At 43.7% G+C, this 18,492-nt stretch overlaps 1 protein-coding gene across 1 annotated transcript; it reads right to left on the reverse strand.

The window, feature by feature from the left end:
- Positions 1–3,380: 3,380 nt before the first annotated feature.
- Positions 3,381–18,270, reverse strand: NRROS (negative regulator of reactive oxygen species). Its single transcript, XM_083178384.1, has 3 exons — positions 17,727–18,270; positions 10,566–10,689; positions 3,381–7,290 (listed from the first exon to the last, which is right to left on the reverse strand). The coding sequence occupies exons 2-3, from the start codon at positions 10,671–10,673 to the stop codon at positions 5,359–5,361; spliced, it is 2,040 nt and encodes a 679-aa protein (XP_083034510.1). The 5' UTR covers positions 10,674–10,689; positions 17,727–18,270; the 3' UTR covers positions 3,381–5,358.
- Between the last annotated feature and the right edge of the window lie 222 nt (positions 18,271–18,492).

Here is an 18,492-nt window from a genome sequence, read left to right on the forward strand (position 1 = left end):
TGCTGCTTTGTGAAGCTTTACCAATAGACCTGTTGTCTCCTACTCTACTCTCTGTTGCTACCTAATGTTCCAAGTGGTGTTGCTATGGATTCCTACCTCAGTGCCTTGTCATGCCTTCCGATCAGTTTCTTTCTGTATTCGGCTGTTTGGCACAAATGCTTTAACTCTCTTCATGCATTCTGCATTTGTGTTTTCTATACATTTTGGTGTGCATAATACACACACATAACAGTATATGATATATAATAAGGGGAAGAAAAATATCCTAAAACATTGTTATAAAATCACAATGTATATGTACAAAAATAGTACATTAAAAAAAATACATAAATAACATAAAAACAACTTTTAGCACACCTGCCCAGGGCAGGTGACAGAGGGGGTCAAGGGGGACAAGTGTGCTGGGCCCCTTCAATCGGAAGGGCCCCAAAACTTCTGTGCCCAGCCCAGCCGCCACCTGTACTAGCTTGTCTTTCAGTCACCCCCGTGGCCCGGCCATCTACTGTGTGTTCGCACAGACGGACCCGCGGCACTCTGAGCTATCAACTCTGTGTGTGCACTCGGTCTGCTCGGTGTTCGGAGTCTGTACTGCTCGCAGGTGCACGGCAGTACCCACCATTGGTGTACTTTTAATGCGCGTTAGCAGGTCAACTGTTCCACACTCTGCGAACGGCCTGCCCTGCCTGCTCACAGTGCTCTGCGTTTTTTTTTGTGTAAGTGACAATTCAAGGCAGGCAGCAGCCTCAGCAGGCCAGCAGAAACCAGCGAGAAGCAGCAGCCAGGAGCCAGGCCAGCAGGATGGAGAATGAAAGAAGTCCGCATCTGAAAGAAGCATCTGGAGTCACAAAATGTCAGGTGAAGCTCATTCAGAAGAGGGTTGTGTGGGTTTCAGATTAGGTGGTGGGATGGGGGGCCCCAGAAATATCAGTGTACAGGGCCCCAAGATTTATGTTGCCGGCCCTGCACCTGCACAGAAGAGTAGATAGATGTTATCTGCCACCTGTACTCTTACGGGTGTACACGCAGGTGAAGTTCTGATGTGGTAGGTGCATGTTTTTTAAAACTATGACCTAACATGTTAGGGACTTCATAACAGGTGATGTGGAACTAGTCAGAATGAACACAGCAGTATAAGGTTATTTGACACTGTATTTACAGGGTGTCCCCATAATGATGGGACACATGTTATTATTAAGTTACAAGATCATAGGTACTCGTCCATCTTTAAAATGTATTGTATATCAAAGTCTGGCTTTGGTAGTTAATTTTGGTCTCCTTTCCAGGACATTGATCCTTAATGTTATGGCCGAGCAAAGAAGCATACGCTCCAACTGTACTGATTTGCCGATACAGTACCGTTTTTTTTTACGGTCTGTACCGGTAAAAAAAAAGTTTTTTAGGTTTTCACTCAGGCGGCTCTTCCTTGACAGGCGATCGAGTCCCGATGGGTAGGTTGATGTAATCTGGCTCTACAGTGTTTCAGTGGTGCATTGCAAGGGTCCCGGCCAGCGTACATCACGTTATGATGTCACGCGGCTCTGACGTGGACCATCCCGCACTCTGTGGCTGACACTCTAAGCCACCTTGAGTGCCAGCACACGCGCAGTGTACGATTCAGGATGCCGAAGGAGCAGCAGCACTGGCGGGTGAGCGGACAGTGGGCACAAATCATTTTTAATTTATAATGCTGTAGTCTGCGAGTCGTCCTATCATCCCTCCCTATGCAAAAAAAAGTGCCCAGTACACATTCGGAATGGGGAAGTGCCTATGCCCCCTTTCCCATTGACCACGGCCCTTTCCGATAGTGTACTGGTTTCTGCCCTCCAGATGTTGGAGGGTATGGTTAGTGCTGACCTCCAGCTGACCTGTGCTGACCCGTGCCCCGCCAACAGTGCGGTCTGTAGCCCACAGGCTACAATGGGCCTCCGTCATCTCAGAATCGTGGAAGCCCCAGGAGCGGATGCGATGCTGCCCAAAGTTGATACATCAGGCAGCATCGCATCACCCATATAAAACTATGGGAGATGCGGCTGTTGCGATGCCCCCCATGGTGCAACTCCGTAGATGTGCACATTGCTGCACCATTGGACATCGGGCAATAAATAAAGCAACCTTATGGTTGCTTAGAATGTGCTTAGGAAATATCCATTTTCACTTGCATTTGTAAATATTTAGTGATGCGGAATCGACCCCATACATTATCAAAATAGGGGCTGATTAATCAGCGAGTTTTATCATATGCAATGAGATTTGAAACGTGTTATCTATGATAAATCTGATTGAAAAATCTGACTCTAAGATTGTAATTTCCGCCATTGGTACAAACGTCTTTTCCTTTGTAATGGTTTCAGGTCAGATGCATCAATCTGTCTTTCTCCGTGAAGCTTGGTCTGAGGTACACCTACAAATGTTTCACAACCTCCCTCACTTGTACAACATGTCACTGACTTTTATGCTGAGTAATGGGATACAAATATGGCATTACATGAACCTGGAAATAGGTTCTGTAGGATCATTTATGCTTTTCTAAAATCTTTTCCCAAGAATGTATCTTCTATATCTGGTTGCTTTTAATCCCTTTAAAACCAAACATTGTTATTGATTAAATTGCATATTTCTTTACATCGGTTTTTAACATCGATACGGTGCACTTCAGCTAAAGGGGGACGTGTCTTCGCTAGTAAGGGATGTTGCCTCGCAACCGGACCCCGTTTTTATCACTGGGGGATCAGACTGTGTGCAGTGCCGGCTCTTACACTTTGGCTATGGGCTGCACTTAATGTTACAGTGCCACACTGGTCTTCTATCACCATTCAGCGAGTGAAACCAAGGTATGTCCCGAACCCCCCATACCCCCTCCTTGTGACACCAATGGCATGGGCCTAGGGGCGGGAACTGCTCATTGGTCACCGGGGAGGCGCGATTCTCAGGAGGGCGAGGTCTCGGAAGGGGGGGGGGCGTGAGGGCAGCTTTTACGGGTCAATCAGAATGACCTCCATAGTGCCTTGGTCATGAATGGCACTCATAACCTCAGGCTGTGAATCCGGAATCCTAATCACTACACCAACCATGCTGTCCTTATTATTGGCTTTGGGATAGTTATTACATAAGTTATTAGATCAGCAAGCAGACTGAAGTATAAGGAGAATTAGCGGCTCTGGCACTTTGGGCTAGATTCTCTAAGCTTCAAAAGTGATAAAATGGAGAGTGATAAACAGCCAGCCAATCAGCTCCTACCTGCCATGTCACAGACTGTTTGAAAAAATTTATCACTCTCCATTTTATCACTTTTGAAGCTTAGAGAATCTTGCCCTTTGTCATAAAAAAAACAACTTTTCTCCAACACACACACACGAAAGAAATAGTGAAATTCATTTCTAAAAAAAAAAACACTCTTTTAATAATAGGAATGAGAATCAGTGCACAAAACTAACTATATTGTTTTTGCTTTTAATGCAGAAGATAAGAGGCGGCCTGGTGTTTAACATTTTGAGCTCCAAGGGGTAAATTTACAAAAGCTTCTAAAATTGAGAAAGAGGCCTATAGCAACCAATCAGATTCTGTCTTTCGTTTTCTAGTATACAACAATGTAATGATAGACAGAATCTGATTGGTTAGTATGGAAAACATCACCTCATTTCACTTTTAGAACAGGGTTGCCTACTTTTAAAGTCTCCTCCCTGGGAGAAGCCCGGAGAGGAGACTGTCAGCATTACTTCAGGGGGCGGGGCCTGATGTAGACATCATGACGTGATTTGCATCTTAGCCCCCCTCCCCCCCGAAAAGCCACAAATCACAGGAAATTAACAGGGGGGGGGTGAGGGAACGCCAATATCCGGGAGGGTTGCACAACTTTCCGGGAGGGGGGGTTTGGCGGGAGGGGGCCTGATTTTTGAGAGCTTCCTGGCCATTCCGGGAGGCTAGGCAACCCTGTTTTAGAAGCTTTACTAAATTTACCCCACACTAAGGATTTAACAAAAAAAAAAAATCAGCTTACAGCACATTAAATAAGACAGTTCTTTTCTAAATAAATAAGATATGATTTGCAGAACTCTTCTTCCTGTGCAGAGCACATTATTTGGGTGAATGCAAACAGGTCTGCAGTTATTATGATCAACTGACCATGGGAGGGTGATATTCCATTCCATTGCCTCTGTATATACTGTATGGCAGCTGCCATTAGTGTACATCACATAGAAAGCGCAATGAACTGACATTATCTTTGTAGGATATCTTATTTATCCCTTTATCTTATGCTGGAATTTAATTTACAGGAAAGTGGAGATAACATATTTAAATTATAAGTAGAGTATATTTAGCTCATTTATAATTCTGCATTCTTTAGCAAAGGATCTATTTGTTTGAATTTTGCACTCATATTTTGATAATACAGCTTCATGGTACTACACTGAGTCACAGCCAGATTAAAGGGGGGCACAGGGCATACCTCCCAACTGTCACGATTACAGCGGGACAGTCCCGATTTTCGGGTCCTGTCCCACCCGCGGCAGGCATTGTCCCGCTGCGGGGGGCGGTAGTTGGGAGACCCCCCAATCTAGTAGAATAGACGCTGTGCGCATGCGCACAGCGTCTATTCTCGTATGAAAATGAGGTCACGGCTAATTAGCATAAGCCACGCCCTAATTTGCATACGCCCCGCCCCCTTCATCAGGACGTAAGTTGGGAGGTATGACAGGGCATACTGTATCCTCTTTGTCAGAATGTGAGCAGGACAGAATGCAGTGCAGGCAGAGACACCGCAGTACCAGGTTTCATAAGCCACCAATGGAGCTCTGCAACAAGAGAGATAGGAGGGGGGAGCTGTAAGGGACACAGGGACCCCAGCTTTTCCTCTTCCCTGTCTGGGTGTTTGGGCATGTTTACACTATTCTTTTAAATGAAAACACAACATTGGTTTAAATTTAATATAGACAATCCATACATGCCCACATGACCTATTCCAGCAGGGACAGGATGCTCTCTACCTGGTCTGCCTTCTTAAGTTATGATTGCATTCACCTATGGGGAAACACCTTTCTTATCAATTATATAGTTCACCACAGGTGACTCTATATAGTAAGAGGAAAGTCCAGGTACAGAGCATTTGTCCCTCCTGGAATGGGTCATGTTGGGAGATATGTACAATCTAATATACCCCCACGAACACACCTTCCACCGGGGCCTTCCTCTCTTAAGTGCCCCGGGCACCCATAAACCTCAATCCGGCCCTGCACAGAGTAGTTCACTACAAGAACAAGGATGTTCCTTGCCGGGAACTCTTTTACAGCCTTTTTAGCACAATATTTGTACCACAATTCACCTAATAATCTATATCTGACCAGGCACACATGGAATTTATCAGTAGCTGGTGGATGTCATAAAACATTGTTTGAACAACTGTAGTAATTTCTGTTTAAATGTAAGAAACATAAGAAGAAGAGCCACCAGTAAAGTTATAGAAGTGGGTAATATAAGCAGCAATGACAGTAATGTGCCACCAGTTTTCCAGCGGCAGCTTTGCAGAACAGACTCAGAAAGCTTCTGCATGGACATGTCGTTGGATGAGAAATTACAAGTCACCTGCTGGAGATCCGGGATGCTGTTGGTACCGATTTTAGTTAGTATATCGTACCAGCTCAATGTACAACAATCAAATGGATTGTTGCTTAAGTAAATGGTGTTAAGGCTCCTTGCAAGCGGCTGGTTGGTACTGTACAAGGGTATTGAAATGAGTTTGTTTTTATGGACATCCAGATACTGAAGAGCCAGTTCAGTCAATGATGCAGGGAATGTAGTGAGATTGTTTTCAGATAGATCAAGGGCAGTCAAGCTCTGGAATACTGAAAAATCAACACTACCATCAAAGTATAAGCTATTTCGGAGAGAGAGAGATTGTAGGGTTCTGGTAGTGTCAAGCAAAAAGTGAAAACCTTTCAGCTGGTTGTATGAAATGTCCAGGTGTGTTAACAGAGTCCCTTGGAAAACATTTTGATTGTCTAAATTTAGCCCACTGTCTGATAGGCTGAGGTATCTAAGTGAGGCTAGGTTCCTAAGGTCCACACACCCTTGTTCATGGTCTTGGTGAGAACATAGGTGAAGCAGGTTATGGCTCAGATCCAGGGTGCTAAGTCTATCCATACTGCTGAAGATGTTTTTGGGCAGTTCCTGTAGTCTGTTATGGCTCAAGTTCAGATAATTTACCTGCAGAAAGCTCTGGAAACTGATGTTCATTCTCAGCTCAGAAAGTCTATTATTACTGAGGTCCAGCGTATGGAGAGTGTTTGTAGTTTGGATATATGAGAAGTCAAAAACCTCTAAACAGTTCCAGTTAAGCCTCAAATTGGACAAAGACGTCATTGCAGCAAGAAAGCCATCAGGTAGGTAATCAAACTGGTTTCTGCTAATGTCCAGAACATGCAGTGTGGACAGCTCACTTGGGATAGAACCCTCCCATAAGCTGACCGTAGTGACGCTGGTTGTGTTGTTCTCCTGTATGAGGAAGTCCACATAGACAGAGTTCTTATCCATAAGATCATCATAGAACTTTATACTATTGTCAGACAACAGCAGTGAGTGCAAGCAATGACGTTTCGGCAACAGGGGAAAGAATAACAATTGATTGTGAGAGATGTCTAATTTCTCTAGGTGGAAGTCAAAGTCAATCTCTTGTGACAAGAACCATTCAATCTGGTTAAAGCTGACATTGAGCACTTGAAGCTGTGTCAGGCCGAAGTCCTCAATACATGGCAATAGGTTAAAAGCTAGGTTCAATGTCTTCAGGTTTACCAGGCCTTCAAATGTGCCCCCATCAATCTCATAAATGTAATTCCACTGGAGGCTTAACTCCTTCAAGTAAGTGAGACCCTCAAAGGCAGAGCTGTCCAAACGCATAATGACATTGTTGTCCAGATTGAGGTATTCTAGTGATGTCATATTCCTTAGGAGAATAGTCACCATGTCCCCAGAAAGATTATTTTCAGACAAATCCAGCCAAATAAGGGACGAGGCAGATCTCAAGCCCATAGAGACCAACATATAGTTTGCAGATATAGTGTTATCATGTAGTGATAGCGACATCAGCTTCTTTGTGCTTTGGAAAACTTCTACATCCATGAAACCCAAACTGTTGGATCTTAAACTCAAGTTGATCAGATCAGGATATTGCAGCAAAGTATATTTATTCAGACTTCCAATGTGGTTGTCATCTAGGAGCAGTTCATGAATATTGGATGGAAGGTCTTGGGGAACCGAAGAGAGTTCTAAGTGTCTGCAATCTGCCACTCTGGAAAACTAACCAAGAACAACATGTTAAGCACAAATACTGCAAAGACGATGAAAGTAAACGAGTCATAAGGGAGCAATAAAAAAGCATGGAAGACTATCTAGAACTAAAACAAATATAGAGTTTTGGCAGCTATATTTTTTACTTGTCTATGTTTCTATGTAACATTTTCACATATATTTAGGAGGGCATTTTCTATGATAATGCATGAAAACACTGTGACTGGGACAATAGCAGAACATTAAGGAACTTTCTACCTGGACAGTGCATGGAACAACCTCTTTGTTTTCTAGTATTTATGATTACTGTTATTTCAAGGATACTGGGGCATATACCCAGAATCAAGTACAAACGCTACCCTAATCCTGCACTAATACCCTAACACAGGGGTCAAATCTGTCCTTAAAGATCTACCAACAGTTCATGTATCTCAGGCCACCTGTGGATCTATAGTAGGAATGAATGCAGCATGTGAAAATGTGACAGTTAGTAATGACTACAGCTGTGCACCAGCTAGGTGTACTAGGAAATGTGACAGTTAGTAATGACTACAGCTGTGCACCAGCTAGGTGTACTGGGAAATGTGACAGTTAGTAATGACTACAGCTGTGCACCAGCTACATGTACTGAGAAATGTGACAGTTAGTAATGACTACAGCTGTGCACCAGCTAGGTGATATGGAAAACGTGAACTATTGGTAGATCACGAGGACCGCTTCGGCCATCCCTGCACTAACACTTATTCCCTAACAACCCTAACCCCAAACCAGAACCCTAACCCACACCTTTAAACCAACCCTAACTGAGTGGGGGTGTGAATTCTTTTATGTCAATGTTGAGGCAATTGGAAGATCTATTGCTGTCGGTGTGAAGGGTGCAACCCTAATACTGTATCATTAATACCCAATCCCTAACTTAACTCTAAGAGGATTACACATGGGGCAATAATAACCCCTTTTCTAATCAATCTGTCTAGCTAGCACTCTAAATACCCAGAAGCAGGTAAAAAATGTACAATGTGATTTTGGTCACTCAAACTCATGACAATGTAAGCAGAGCACTAGAGATCCCATTACAGAGCTCCACAGATGTTAGCAGTCACTGATAGAGATATTTCAGTGTATTGTGAGACCATATTTATGGAATTTCTGGCTGCCTCCACCAGGAAAAACTGTCTGCCTCCACCGGGAAAAACTTTTTATAAACTTTATTAGTTTCAAATCTAAAAAATTACAACAAAGGGTACATTTACTAAAGCTTCTGAATCATATTCTGACAATCCTTTCTCTATTGCATCCTAGAAAATGACAGAATCCGATTGGTTGTAGGCAACATCAACTTTTAATTTTTAGAAACTTTTAGTAAATGTACCTTTTAGTGTATGCCATACATTGCAATATAATAAACGCCTAAATAATACAACACATTCAATCATACAGTAGGGGGGGGGGGGTGGGTGTCACACAGCGAGGGTTCTATATAATTATGTAAGTGACACATAACAGCAAAAGTGACCTGGGAGGGCAGACCGACAGGATTAGGGCCAGATGCACAGCCAATCAGCTCCTGCCTGACATTTTTTCAAACACAGTCTGTGACATGGCAGGTGTGAGCTGATTGGCTGGTTGTTTATCACTCTGGATTTTATCACTTTTGAAGCATAATGCACCTGGCCCCTTAGCTGCTGAATGAATGACAGAAACACTGGAAATAAGGATAGTGAAGGGTGGAGGGACCTGCCCAATATAACAGTCTAAGGGCAACTCACAATGTGTTACAGCCTGAATGAGCACAAATATCCTCCATAAGTGTCTAGACTTTTGGCAAGCAAGAGTGGTACATTAGATACTTTACCCCTGCCATCATATACATTTACCACGTATACGGGAACATCTCTAAGGGATGGAAACTACTGTACTCATATTGTTGGATATCTTAACTGAGATCTTCACCATTGTGAGACTGGGAACTCAAACTCCTTATCGTACTATCTTGTCTTTCATTATCTGATTCATTGTCAATGTCTCGTTATTGCTTCCTTTTTAAATACGCTTGACGAGCATAATTTTTTTTCAACCGTTAGTATTCCATTAACGTGAATGCTGAGCGGACGTATTTCTGCACGCTGACTGATACAAGACAATACATGGTCTTGACAAGTTTTTAATTGACAATGTTTTCATTGGCATGGATGTATACAGTACATTGAAAATGGGATTCAGTTTATTGAAGAATATTTGTTCTGGGAGCCCATAGTGGTGGCATGGGTATGCCAACAGATGGTGACAGATCATAACAGCATGCAGTGTCAGATATGGGTATGCAGTGCCAACAAATTAAAAATGACTAATATAGAATTTAATGAATTCGTTCATGGCACAGACACCATGGAAGAAAAATGAAATTACATTTGCCATGTACTCTTTCTGTAGTATTGCCGTGGCACATATAAGCTTGGAGTCTTCCAGCGGATCTCAAGGTAAATTTTTTGGCAGTTCAGATCCTGTGCTGGATCAGGGGCCAAGAGACAGTCCATCTAATTACACTAACACTGCTGACGGTGTACAAGGCCATGCACAATGGGGACATACAGTATATAAGGCCCATCATCCTCATCAATAGCCTCTAGAACTTCTATATATGTACACCTGACATTTATTTGTGCTTCAACTAGTGTTGAAGAGCTGGTAGTATAGAGTATATTGATCTTTGTCAAAGTGCAGAGGGTCTAGTACATTCATTGTCTAAATCAGGGGTGACCAAAACGGTCATCGAGATCTACCAACGGTCCACATTTTCCATATTACCTAGCTGGTACACAGCTGTAGTCATTACTAACTGTCACATTTTCAGTGTCAGGTTTTGCCACCCCTGGTCTAAAATATATAGGTTCCCAACCCTGTTCCTCAAATACCCCCAACAGTTCACATTTTTCACATCACCTGTTTTTTTTTAAATGTGACAGTTGGTGATAAACAGCGCACCGGCTCGGTGAACTGTTAGGGGTACTTGAGGAACAGGGTTGGGAACCACTGGACTAGAATTTTTTGGGGGGGTCAGAGTGACATGTTTAGGTATGTTGTGAGGTCAGAGAGGCCTTTGTGGATCCCAGGGGGACATTTAAGGAAGGTCAGAGTAATATGTGGTGGAAGGTCAAAGCGACAAGTGGGGGCATGTGAGGAGGTCAGAGTTGTATATGGAAGCGTGTGGGTAGGTTAGAGTGATGTGTGGGAACATAACTGCCATGCCAGTTATCGGAGGTATGATGTCAGTATATACTCACCAGCTGGCAGCCAGATTGTGATAATCGTTTTGCTCCATCAGCATTGTTCCTCCAGTGTAATATCAGGTACATGCAACCCAATGAGTACCAGTAGGAAACAATGGCCATATCATCAGTGGGTGTTCTAATAAAGCACAAGAAGACCTTAGTTATTATTTCTGTTGTATTCATCAGGAAGTCAGTCAGGAACATGATCATACAGTATGTTGACTCTTTATTACCATGTGATCCTTGTGATCATCAGCTGCCATTTATTTTGGATGAATTTGAAGAATTACTGTACCTCACATCCACTGCTGCCTATACTTACTACTGAGTGAAGTATATCACCTCTCTTCAAGTCTTCACTCATACACATTCTTTACCATCCATATTTATTTTTTGTATTAAAAAAAAGAAAATATTTACAGTCTCTTTACAGAGAAAAAGTGAAAGTATTGTACAAAGCGCCAAACATCAGCTGTGCCATTAGGACCCGTAGTGGGCCCCCATGTTAACAGGTGTCTTCTGTGTGGCATGGCCTATGGAGCAGGATTGACAAAGGAGTTTAAGGGGCAGATTTATTAAGCCTGGAGGAGTGGCTAGTGATAACGCACCAGCCAATCAGCTCGTAACTGTTATTTTCAAACCCAGACTTGACAGTTAGGGGCTGATTGGCTGGTGTGTTATAAAATCGTCCACTTTATCACCAGAGGCGTAACTACTTTTTTTGCGCCCCCCCCCCGCCGGACATTTCGGCAGCCCCCCCCCCCAAATATTAACCCCCTCCTTACCCGTCCCCATTGCCGCCGGCGCTTCTGCCTCTAACCCGACACGCAGATCTGTGTCGGGTGACGGGCGGTCCCCGGCTCCGGCTGCAGTGCTAATATAATAACAGACACTCAGAAAATGACTGCCCCCATACAGCATTATGGGGGCAGCCATTTTCCGAGTGTCTCTTATTATATTAGCACTGCAGCCGGAGCCGGGGACCGCCCGTCACCCGACACAGATCTGCGTGTTGGGTTAGAGGCAGCGGCGCCGGCAGCGATGGGGTAAGGAGGGGGAGGGCAGGAGTCGGGAGCCGGGACCAGGTGGTAACTATAGTCCCGCAGACCCCCCAGGCGCCCACACCTGCCTAGCGCCTCCCCGCCACCGCGGGGGCTGCAGGACTATAGTTACGCCACTGTTTATCACTTCACCAGGCTTAATAAATCTGTCCCTTAGTTTGAGCAGGCAGAACGTTTAATAATCTGGTATTATCTGCGGTTGTTTTTTTATATGTGTGGGCATTCCCGTTTCGTCTTCTTCATCTATTTACATTATGTAAAGAAGTAACATCTGAAATGACAATCGATTGAGGTGATGTATGGGCACTTTCCAGATATGAAGATGCAATCTTTAGATGGGAAAAATCTGCCGATCACTGAAATAAATCTGTATGTGTGGGCAAGTCAAATAGATCGTAGAAACCATTTATCTGGCCAAAAAATCAATGGATCTGGAAAACCATTAATTGTGATTGCTGATGTATGGGGCCCATAAGTTTGTGAGTTGGAGGTCTGCGTGATGGCAGGCACTAAGCATGTGCTAGCAGCCATGTTCACAGCCTGAATCTCCACCAGCTTGGCGTAAATGTTCCATTTGAATAAGAGTCAGTTTACCGTGCAACAGATACAAAGATACAACAACATTTTAATACATGCCCAGAAGGTGCCCATGACACTTCGTTAAGGAGATACAATAGACTTCAGACTGCTAATTTAATGCATACACAAAGCATAACCTTGGATAAATACGTGGGGGCAGTATGGAAAACATCACAGATTCCATGTAGGAACTTAATTGCATCTGATTAAGAATCAGACTCATGAAGAACTCGCTATCTATAATGAGTGCAGGTAACCATGGAACATGGGCTCCTGAGTACAGGTGGTTCATCCATCACACACACCCCGCACCCATTTAACTATGTATATACCTGACGTGACCAAAATTCTCATTCACTCTCTTGTCATCTCCCGCCTTGACTACTGCAACATCCTTCTCTCTGGGCTACCTCTCACCCGCCTCGCACCTCTCCAATCCATTCTTAACGCTGCTGCTAGGCTCATCTTCCTCTCCCGCTGCTCTACCTCCGCCTCCCCCCTCTGTCTATCTCTTCACTGGCTCCCCATTCCTTTCCGAGTTCTCTTTAAACTCCTCACCACCATCTACAAGGCTCTCTCCTCCTCCACTGTTCCTTACCTCTCTTCACTGATCTCTATCCACACTCCCTCCCATCCTCTTCACTCCATCGCTGACCGCCGACTGACCTCTCACCTAATCACCTCCTCCCACTCCCGTGTCCAAGACTTTTCTCGCGCTGCCCCCTGCACTGGAACAACCTCCTGCCACCCAATAGGCTTTCTGATTCCCTTGGATAAATGTGTGGTGCGCAAATCAACAGCGGCTGGCACAGGGCGGTCAGGCCCTAGGGTACAAAGTAAGAATAAAAGAGAATTTGTGCCTGCGCTGGCTGCTTCCAAATAATTGTATCAGACGTTTCTCAAAAAAATATATAAACAATTTATTAAAACATACACATGAATAAAATCACACTATATATATCATTTAAACTGAGAGTCCTTTTGTTGAAGGTATTGTCTCACTGAGAGCAAAATAGCAAGTGCTAGCTGAGAATAATAATGAAGTGCTGTAAATTTTATATTACCATCCTGGTCGGTCTGGAAGATTTTTGTATACCAGAGTCGGGAGCACAGTCCTGAATCAGGCCCTATGGCGGGCGGGGGTATATCACTCCCCTCAGAAGGTGATGTCCTTAGGAGACTGGGATTAGGGATCATGCAGGTATCCCAAAAGCTGGAACTCCAGTTTTTCCAAAGAGGACTTGTAAAGAAGATAGATGGCTGTGTCCCTTTAAGCAGCAACAGATTTTTTCAGGCGACCAAATTTTGGATGAGTCCCATTTGGGGGAATATGGGGTATCAAGCACCGGATCTCAGCAGCACAATGGGGGTGTCTTTTGGCAAGGCTCAACGCGTTTCCCCGGATGTAACCTCTTTTTAAACGGTTATCACACTCAGGTGTTTGTCATAGACAATTAGTCCTCAGGTATAAGTAGTGAGCTGAGAACTCACATAGATACACTTGCTCCTGAAGAAGCCGGAGGTTACATCCGGGGAAACGCGTTGAGCCTTGCCAAAAGACACCCCCATTGTGCTGCTGAGATCCGGTGCTTGATACCCCATATTCCCCCAAATGGGACTCATCCAAAATTTGGTCGCCTGAAAAAATCTGTTGCTGCTTAAAGGGACACAGCCATCTATCTTCTTTACAAGTCCTCTTTGGAAAAACTGGAGTTCCAGCTTTTGGGATACCTGCATGATCCCTAATCCCAGTCTCCTAAGGACATCACCTTCTGAGGGGAGTGATATACCCCCGCCCGCCATAGGGCCTGATTCAGGACTGTGCTCCCGACTCTGGTATACAAAAATCTTCCAGACCGACCAGGATGGTAATATAAAATTTACAGCACTTCATTATTATTCTCAGCTAGCACTTGCTATTTTGCTCTCAGTGAGACAATACCTTCAACAAAAGGACTCTCAGTTTAAATGATATATATAGTGTGATTTTATTCATGTGTATGTTTTAATAAATTGTTTATATATTTTTTTGAGAAACGTCTGATACAATTATTTGGAAGCAGCCAGCGCAGGCACAAATTCTCTTTTTTTCTGATTCCCTTACCTACTTCAAGCGCTCCCTCAAAACCCACGTTTTTTGACTAGCCTATCTCTCCTCCTAACCTCTTTTGATCCTCCTATCCTGCCTCCGTTCCCATCCATTCCTAATTATCCTAATGTTTTTCGTTCGTCCACCCACCTCCTTTTAGTCTTATGAGCAGGGCCCTCCTTCCTCACTTACTCACCCTACCTCTTTACCTCACCAGTGCTCCTGCCCTGTTCTTCCCTTCCTCTACTTCATCGTCAGTCTCCTCGACAATTTCGACACCTACTTCAGAACTGATGCTGATTTTAGTTCTACCAGCTATACCCCTATTTATGCTGTATTTTATCAACACACCCTGTACGTTACCTTGTAATTAGTTTTTTTGTTTGCTATGTACGGCGATGCGGACACTTTGTGGCGCCTTATAAATAAACATACTACTACCTCTCCGTTGGCCCAGCACTGGCTGTATAGCTGCAAACATCACTGAGAAAATGTCTACCTCTGCGATTTGCACATGCACAATAGAGATGTCCCTTGGAATCTAGCGCGGGTGCCATGTTCCCAGAGACCTGCACATGTGCAGTAGAAGGGGCCCAATCAAAGGCGGCACACAGGCCCCTTCCTCTCTTGAAGCTACTCTGCCACAAAGGGTTAGTCTATAGCAGCTTTGGGAGAATGGTATAAGGCAATTACCATTATCCAAGAGTTGGAATATGGAAAGCAAATCTCCCAATGTGCACCTTCTAGAGGATCAAAGTCAATTGGGAAAATGGGGTTTTATCCTTTAACATGATACCACTCAAACTGTTTCTGAGATGTCATATAGAGCTAAAACCTGGCTACTATACATTATTAATGTGTAATGAAACAGAGCTATGCGTGGTCAAATGCGAGAGTTGAGTTATTATTTGCTATTTGTAAGATTTACCAAGCTCGCATTCTGGACTCTGCCCATGGTGCTAATGCCATCTTTAAGTGTTGTAGAATATGGGATACAGATCACTCAATTTCCATAGGATCCTCCCAGGCACTGGCCGCCAGCACATGAGTAGTGTAATGCCTGTGGGTGTGCATTAGCATGCCGGGGACCCAAACAGTAAGTTATTGCATTAGTGATCACTTTACTTCTACACATCACAGAGACAGGCTCCTATCAAAGCCCCTATCCCTGCAAATGGTCATTTCCGGCTTTAAGAATTTCTTATTGCCATGCTAAGAAGCAGCGATAGCAAATTATATATTTACATTGTAAAATCCGATAATGAATAAATATCCCCCAATGGGGCTGATTCTGCTGTGTCCATGACTCACGTGCGGGGGCGGACAGCTGACATATCCAAATGTCAGCTGCTCGCCCAATTCCATGCAATTCTACACCCTTACAGATGCGTGCGCCTTCGACATCATTCGATGGTCGGCGGCCATCGAAAGATGGGGGAGGTACCCACTGGCATGTGAATGGATGTTGATGTAAAACATCTGTTCACAAGCATTGCAAACGCAACCTGTGTGCGAATGGGTGGTGCCGGCTAACCATTCGCAAGGCGGGGTTAGAGTGACTCGCAAGGATGTGAATTTGCATCTGAGTGAGTCAACCAGAATAAGGACCCATGTGTAGACTTAAAGCATCAACTGTTTACGTGCAATGTAGCTTCCATCACTGAATCAGGTTCTATATATTTTTGGAAAATAATTGTACCATAGGCAGGGCCATCTTAAAGTATGGGCACATTGGGAGGTTTCCTAGGGTCCCGCAATTCCAGGAGCCTTCAAGCAGGAACAGGCTGGTATGGGGAGCTTCTGCTCCAAGGCTGATGCATCTGAAGCTTCTTAGCACACTGATAGAGAATGCTGCTCGGCTGATCTATTTGTGAATTACACAGATTCTTTATTTGCCTCCCAGCCTGCAGCCAGACAGTGATTGATGGTTGGCTGGAGCTACCCACCAATCAGAATGCTAACAGCCAAACACTGTTTGGATACATGTGGAAAGATGGCACAGGACCACAGGAGGGGTTATTTATCTAGTTGTATTTATTCCCATTAATGGGTGGGCTTTGCCCAAGGCCACAATGCTATTAAGACAGCCCTAAATATGGGAATAATTACTCAGTAACTGTGAAACTGAAAACTGGGAAAATCAGTTGAACCAACGTTTACAAAGTCATTTGGAAATCTGATACTATAAATACTATATTTGCTTATTTCATTGGATTAATCATTTACATAATAAATTATGGGATAGTACATTTTTGGGATGAACGATTTCCTGAAAGAAATCCCAGAAACATTCTAAAAACATTGAGAAGCGAGGAAGACCTAGTCATGGGCAGAAATCTAAATAAACGTGTTAGTCTACATTTGTTATCACATCCATTCCTTTAGAAGCTTAGAGATGTCTGAAATTATATAATAAGATAAATAATGCAGGTACTAGTTAAAAACAAAGGCACAGCGAATATAATTACCCATAAATACTAATAAATATCTCAAGTTGTTATACAATTATCTTGAGTATCTGGAGATGTCATTGTGCCATAGGTGCTCAGAAATGGAGCATGGATTGCTCCCTGTGTATGCCGCTGAACGATGGACCGTGAGTCGCCATCGCCCACTGGGAAAACCCGTGCATGCATTGTCTTTGATCACAGGGTTTTGCCTATAAGCATAGGCAAAACCATGCTGAGCACAGATCGCTCAGCGCACATCGTGAGTGTGCCATGTGCCGCGATGTGTGCTGAGCGATCTGTGCAGCTCAGCACAACTGCTGAGCACCGTCCCGTCACCCTGTATGTAGTGTTGCTTAAAAATTGTTTTGATAAATGTCACATTCATTTCTGAGTGACGATATTCATATTGTTACATTTTACTGTTCTCCTTAAGTCACTGATTGCCAAACTGTGTGCCGTGGGACCCTGGGGTGCCCTGGGTCCATTGCAGGGATGCCTCAGGTTGGTGGTCCATTACCGATTCAAATGCTTAATGGTCAATGTAATAGGCAAAAACAAATGCTGGTGGCGACAAATCATAAAATATGTACACTAACATAAGCAAATCCTGTCCCCCGCTACATAATTGAACATAAGGATTAAATAAAAACACAATCTACTTAATTTTACATTACATTTTTTGGGCCTAGGAGTGTTGTGAAAAAATTCCGATACTCTAGGGCGCCGGGATTCCAAAAACTTTGGGAACCACTGCCTTAAGTTATATGATCAATTTAAAACACACAATATATTTCTCTCAATATTCCAATATTAACAACTTCTTTATGTTGTGTGTCCTCAGGATTAATATTCATTGCAGCAACATTCTACATTTGGACTTAGTTCTACTGTCTTTAGAAGCTGCCTGTTCGGTGGAAGTCCTCTCTTTCTTTGTGTGGGTTGTTTTACATGTGGGTTAAAAAACCCCAGAAGACACAAGAATAGAATTACTTACCGCACAGTACTGAGAGCACATCGTCTCGGGTTCAACTTCAGATGTTGGAGGCCACAGAAGTGAATGGAAAAGTGGAGTCATAACCCAAAAGGACCTTGGAATGTTGCATTGGATCCCTCTAGAGAATGTCGCATCTCTGAAAACCTCAGGATGGAATTCGGCTAAATTTCCAGTGCTTCAGCCATGCAAAGATCGGCGCAATAAAGCAGTCATGTGACAAATGCACACCGCCAGTTGATGTAACCTCGGTAGAGAGCGATTGTCAGAATAGGGGTCAATAAGATGTGAAGTGGAGCTAGCTGAAAGAGCTGAGAAGCGAGGTGCACATGTGGTCAGGTTGGCACATGTACGTTCTGAAACAGAAGTATCAATTTCTCTCTGTTTTTTCTCCCTTCTAGGTTATTTTAGGTCTTGCGGAAGGAAATAACGGAAACCAAAGTCACATGAACTGCTGTGAAATGATTTTTTTTAGAGCATTTACCAAGCTGTATTTCACAAGTTACTTCTTCTTTTTTTGTTATCTGGCTCTACATACTTTTCAGTACTTTGCCCAACTTTCACTCTGGGACACGGTCATATCGTTACTTTCTTTTGTTGGTGGTGTGTGGACGGTGGTTGAGCTACACAAGAACACAGTGGTGCTATCCATTCTGTGGGTTAATCCTATAGCTAGGAGAATGCATGCTTATCAGTTCTCCACTTCAGTCTCCCATGTGCTGCACATTCAGAGAGATGCTTTACGGGATAGCACTGTTTAGAGTATGGC

Source organism: Crinia signifera, chromosome 3 (genome assembly GCF_055691185.1).
Source record: "Crinia signifera chromosome 3, ASM5569118v1, whole genome shotgun sequence".
Classification (NCBI taxonomy): Eukaryota; Metazoa; Chordata; class Amphibia; order Anura; family Myobatrachidae; genus Crinia; species Crinia signifera.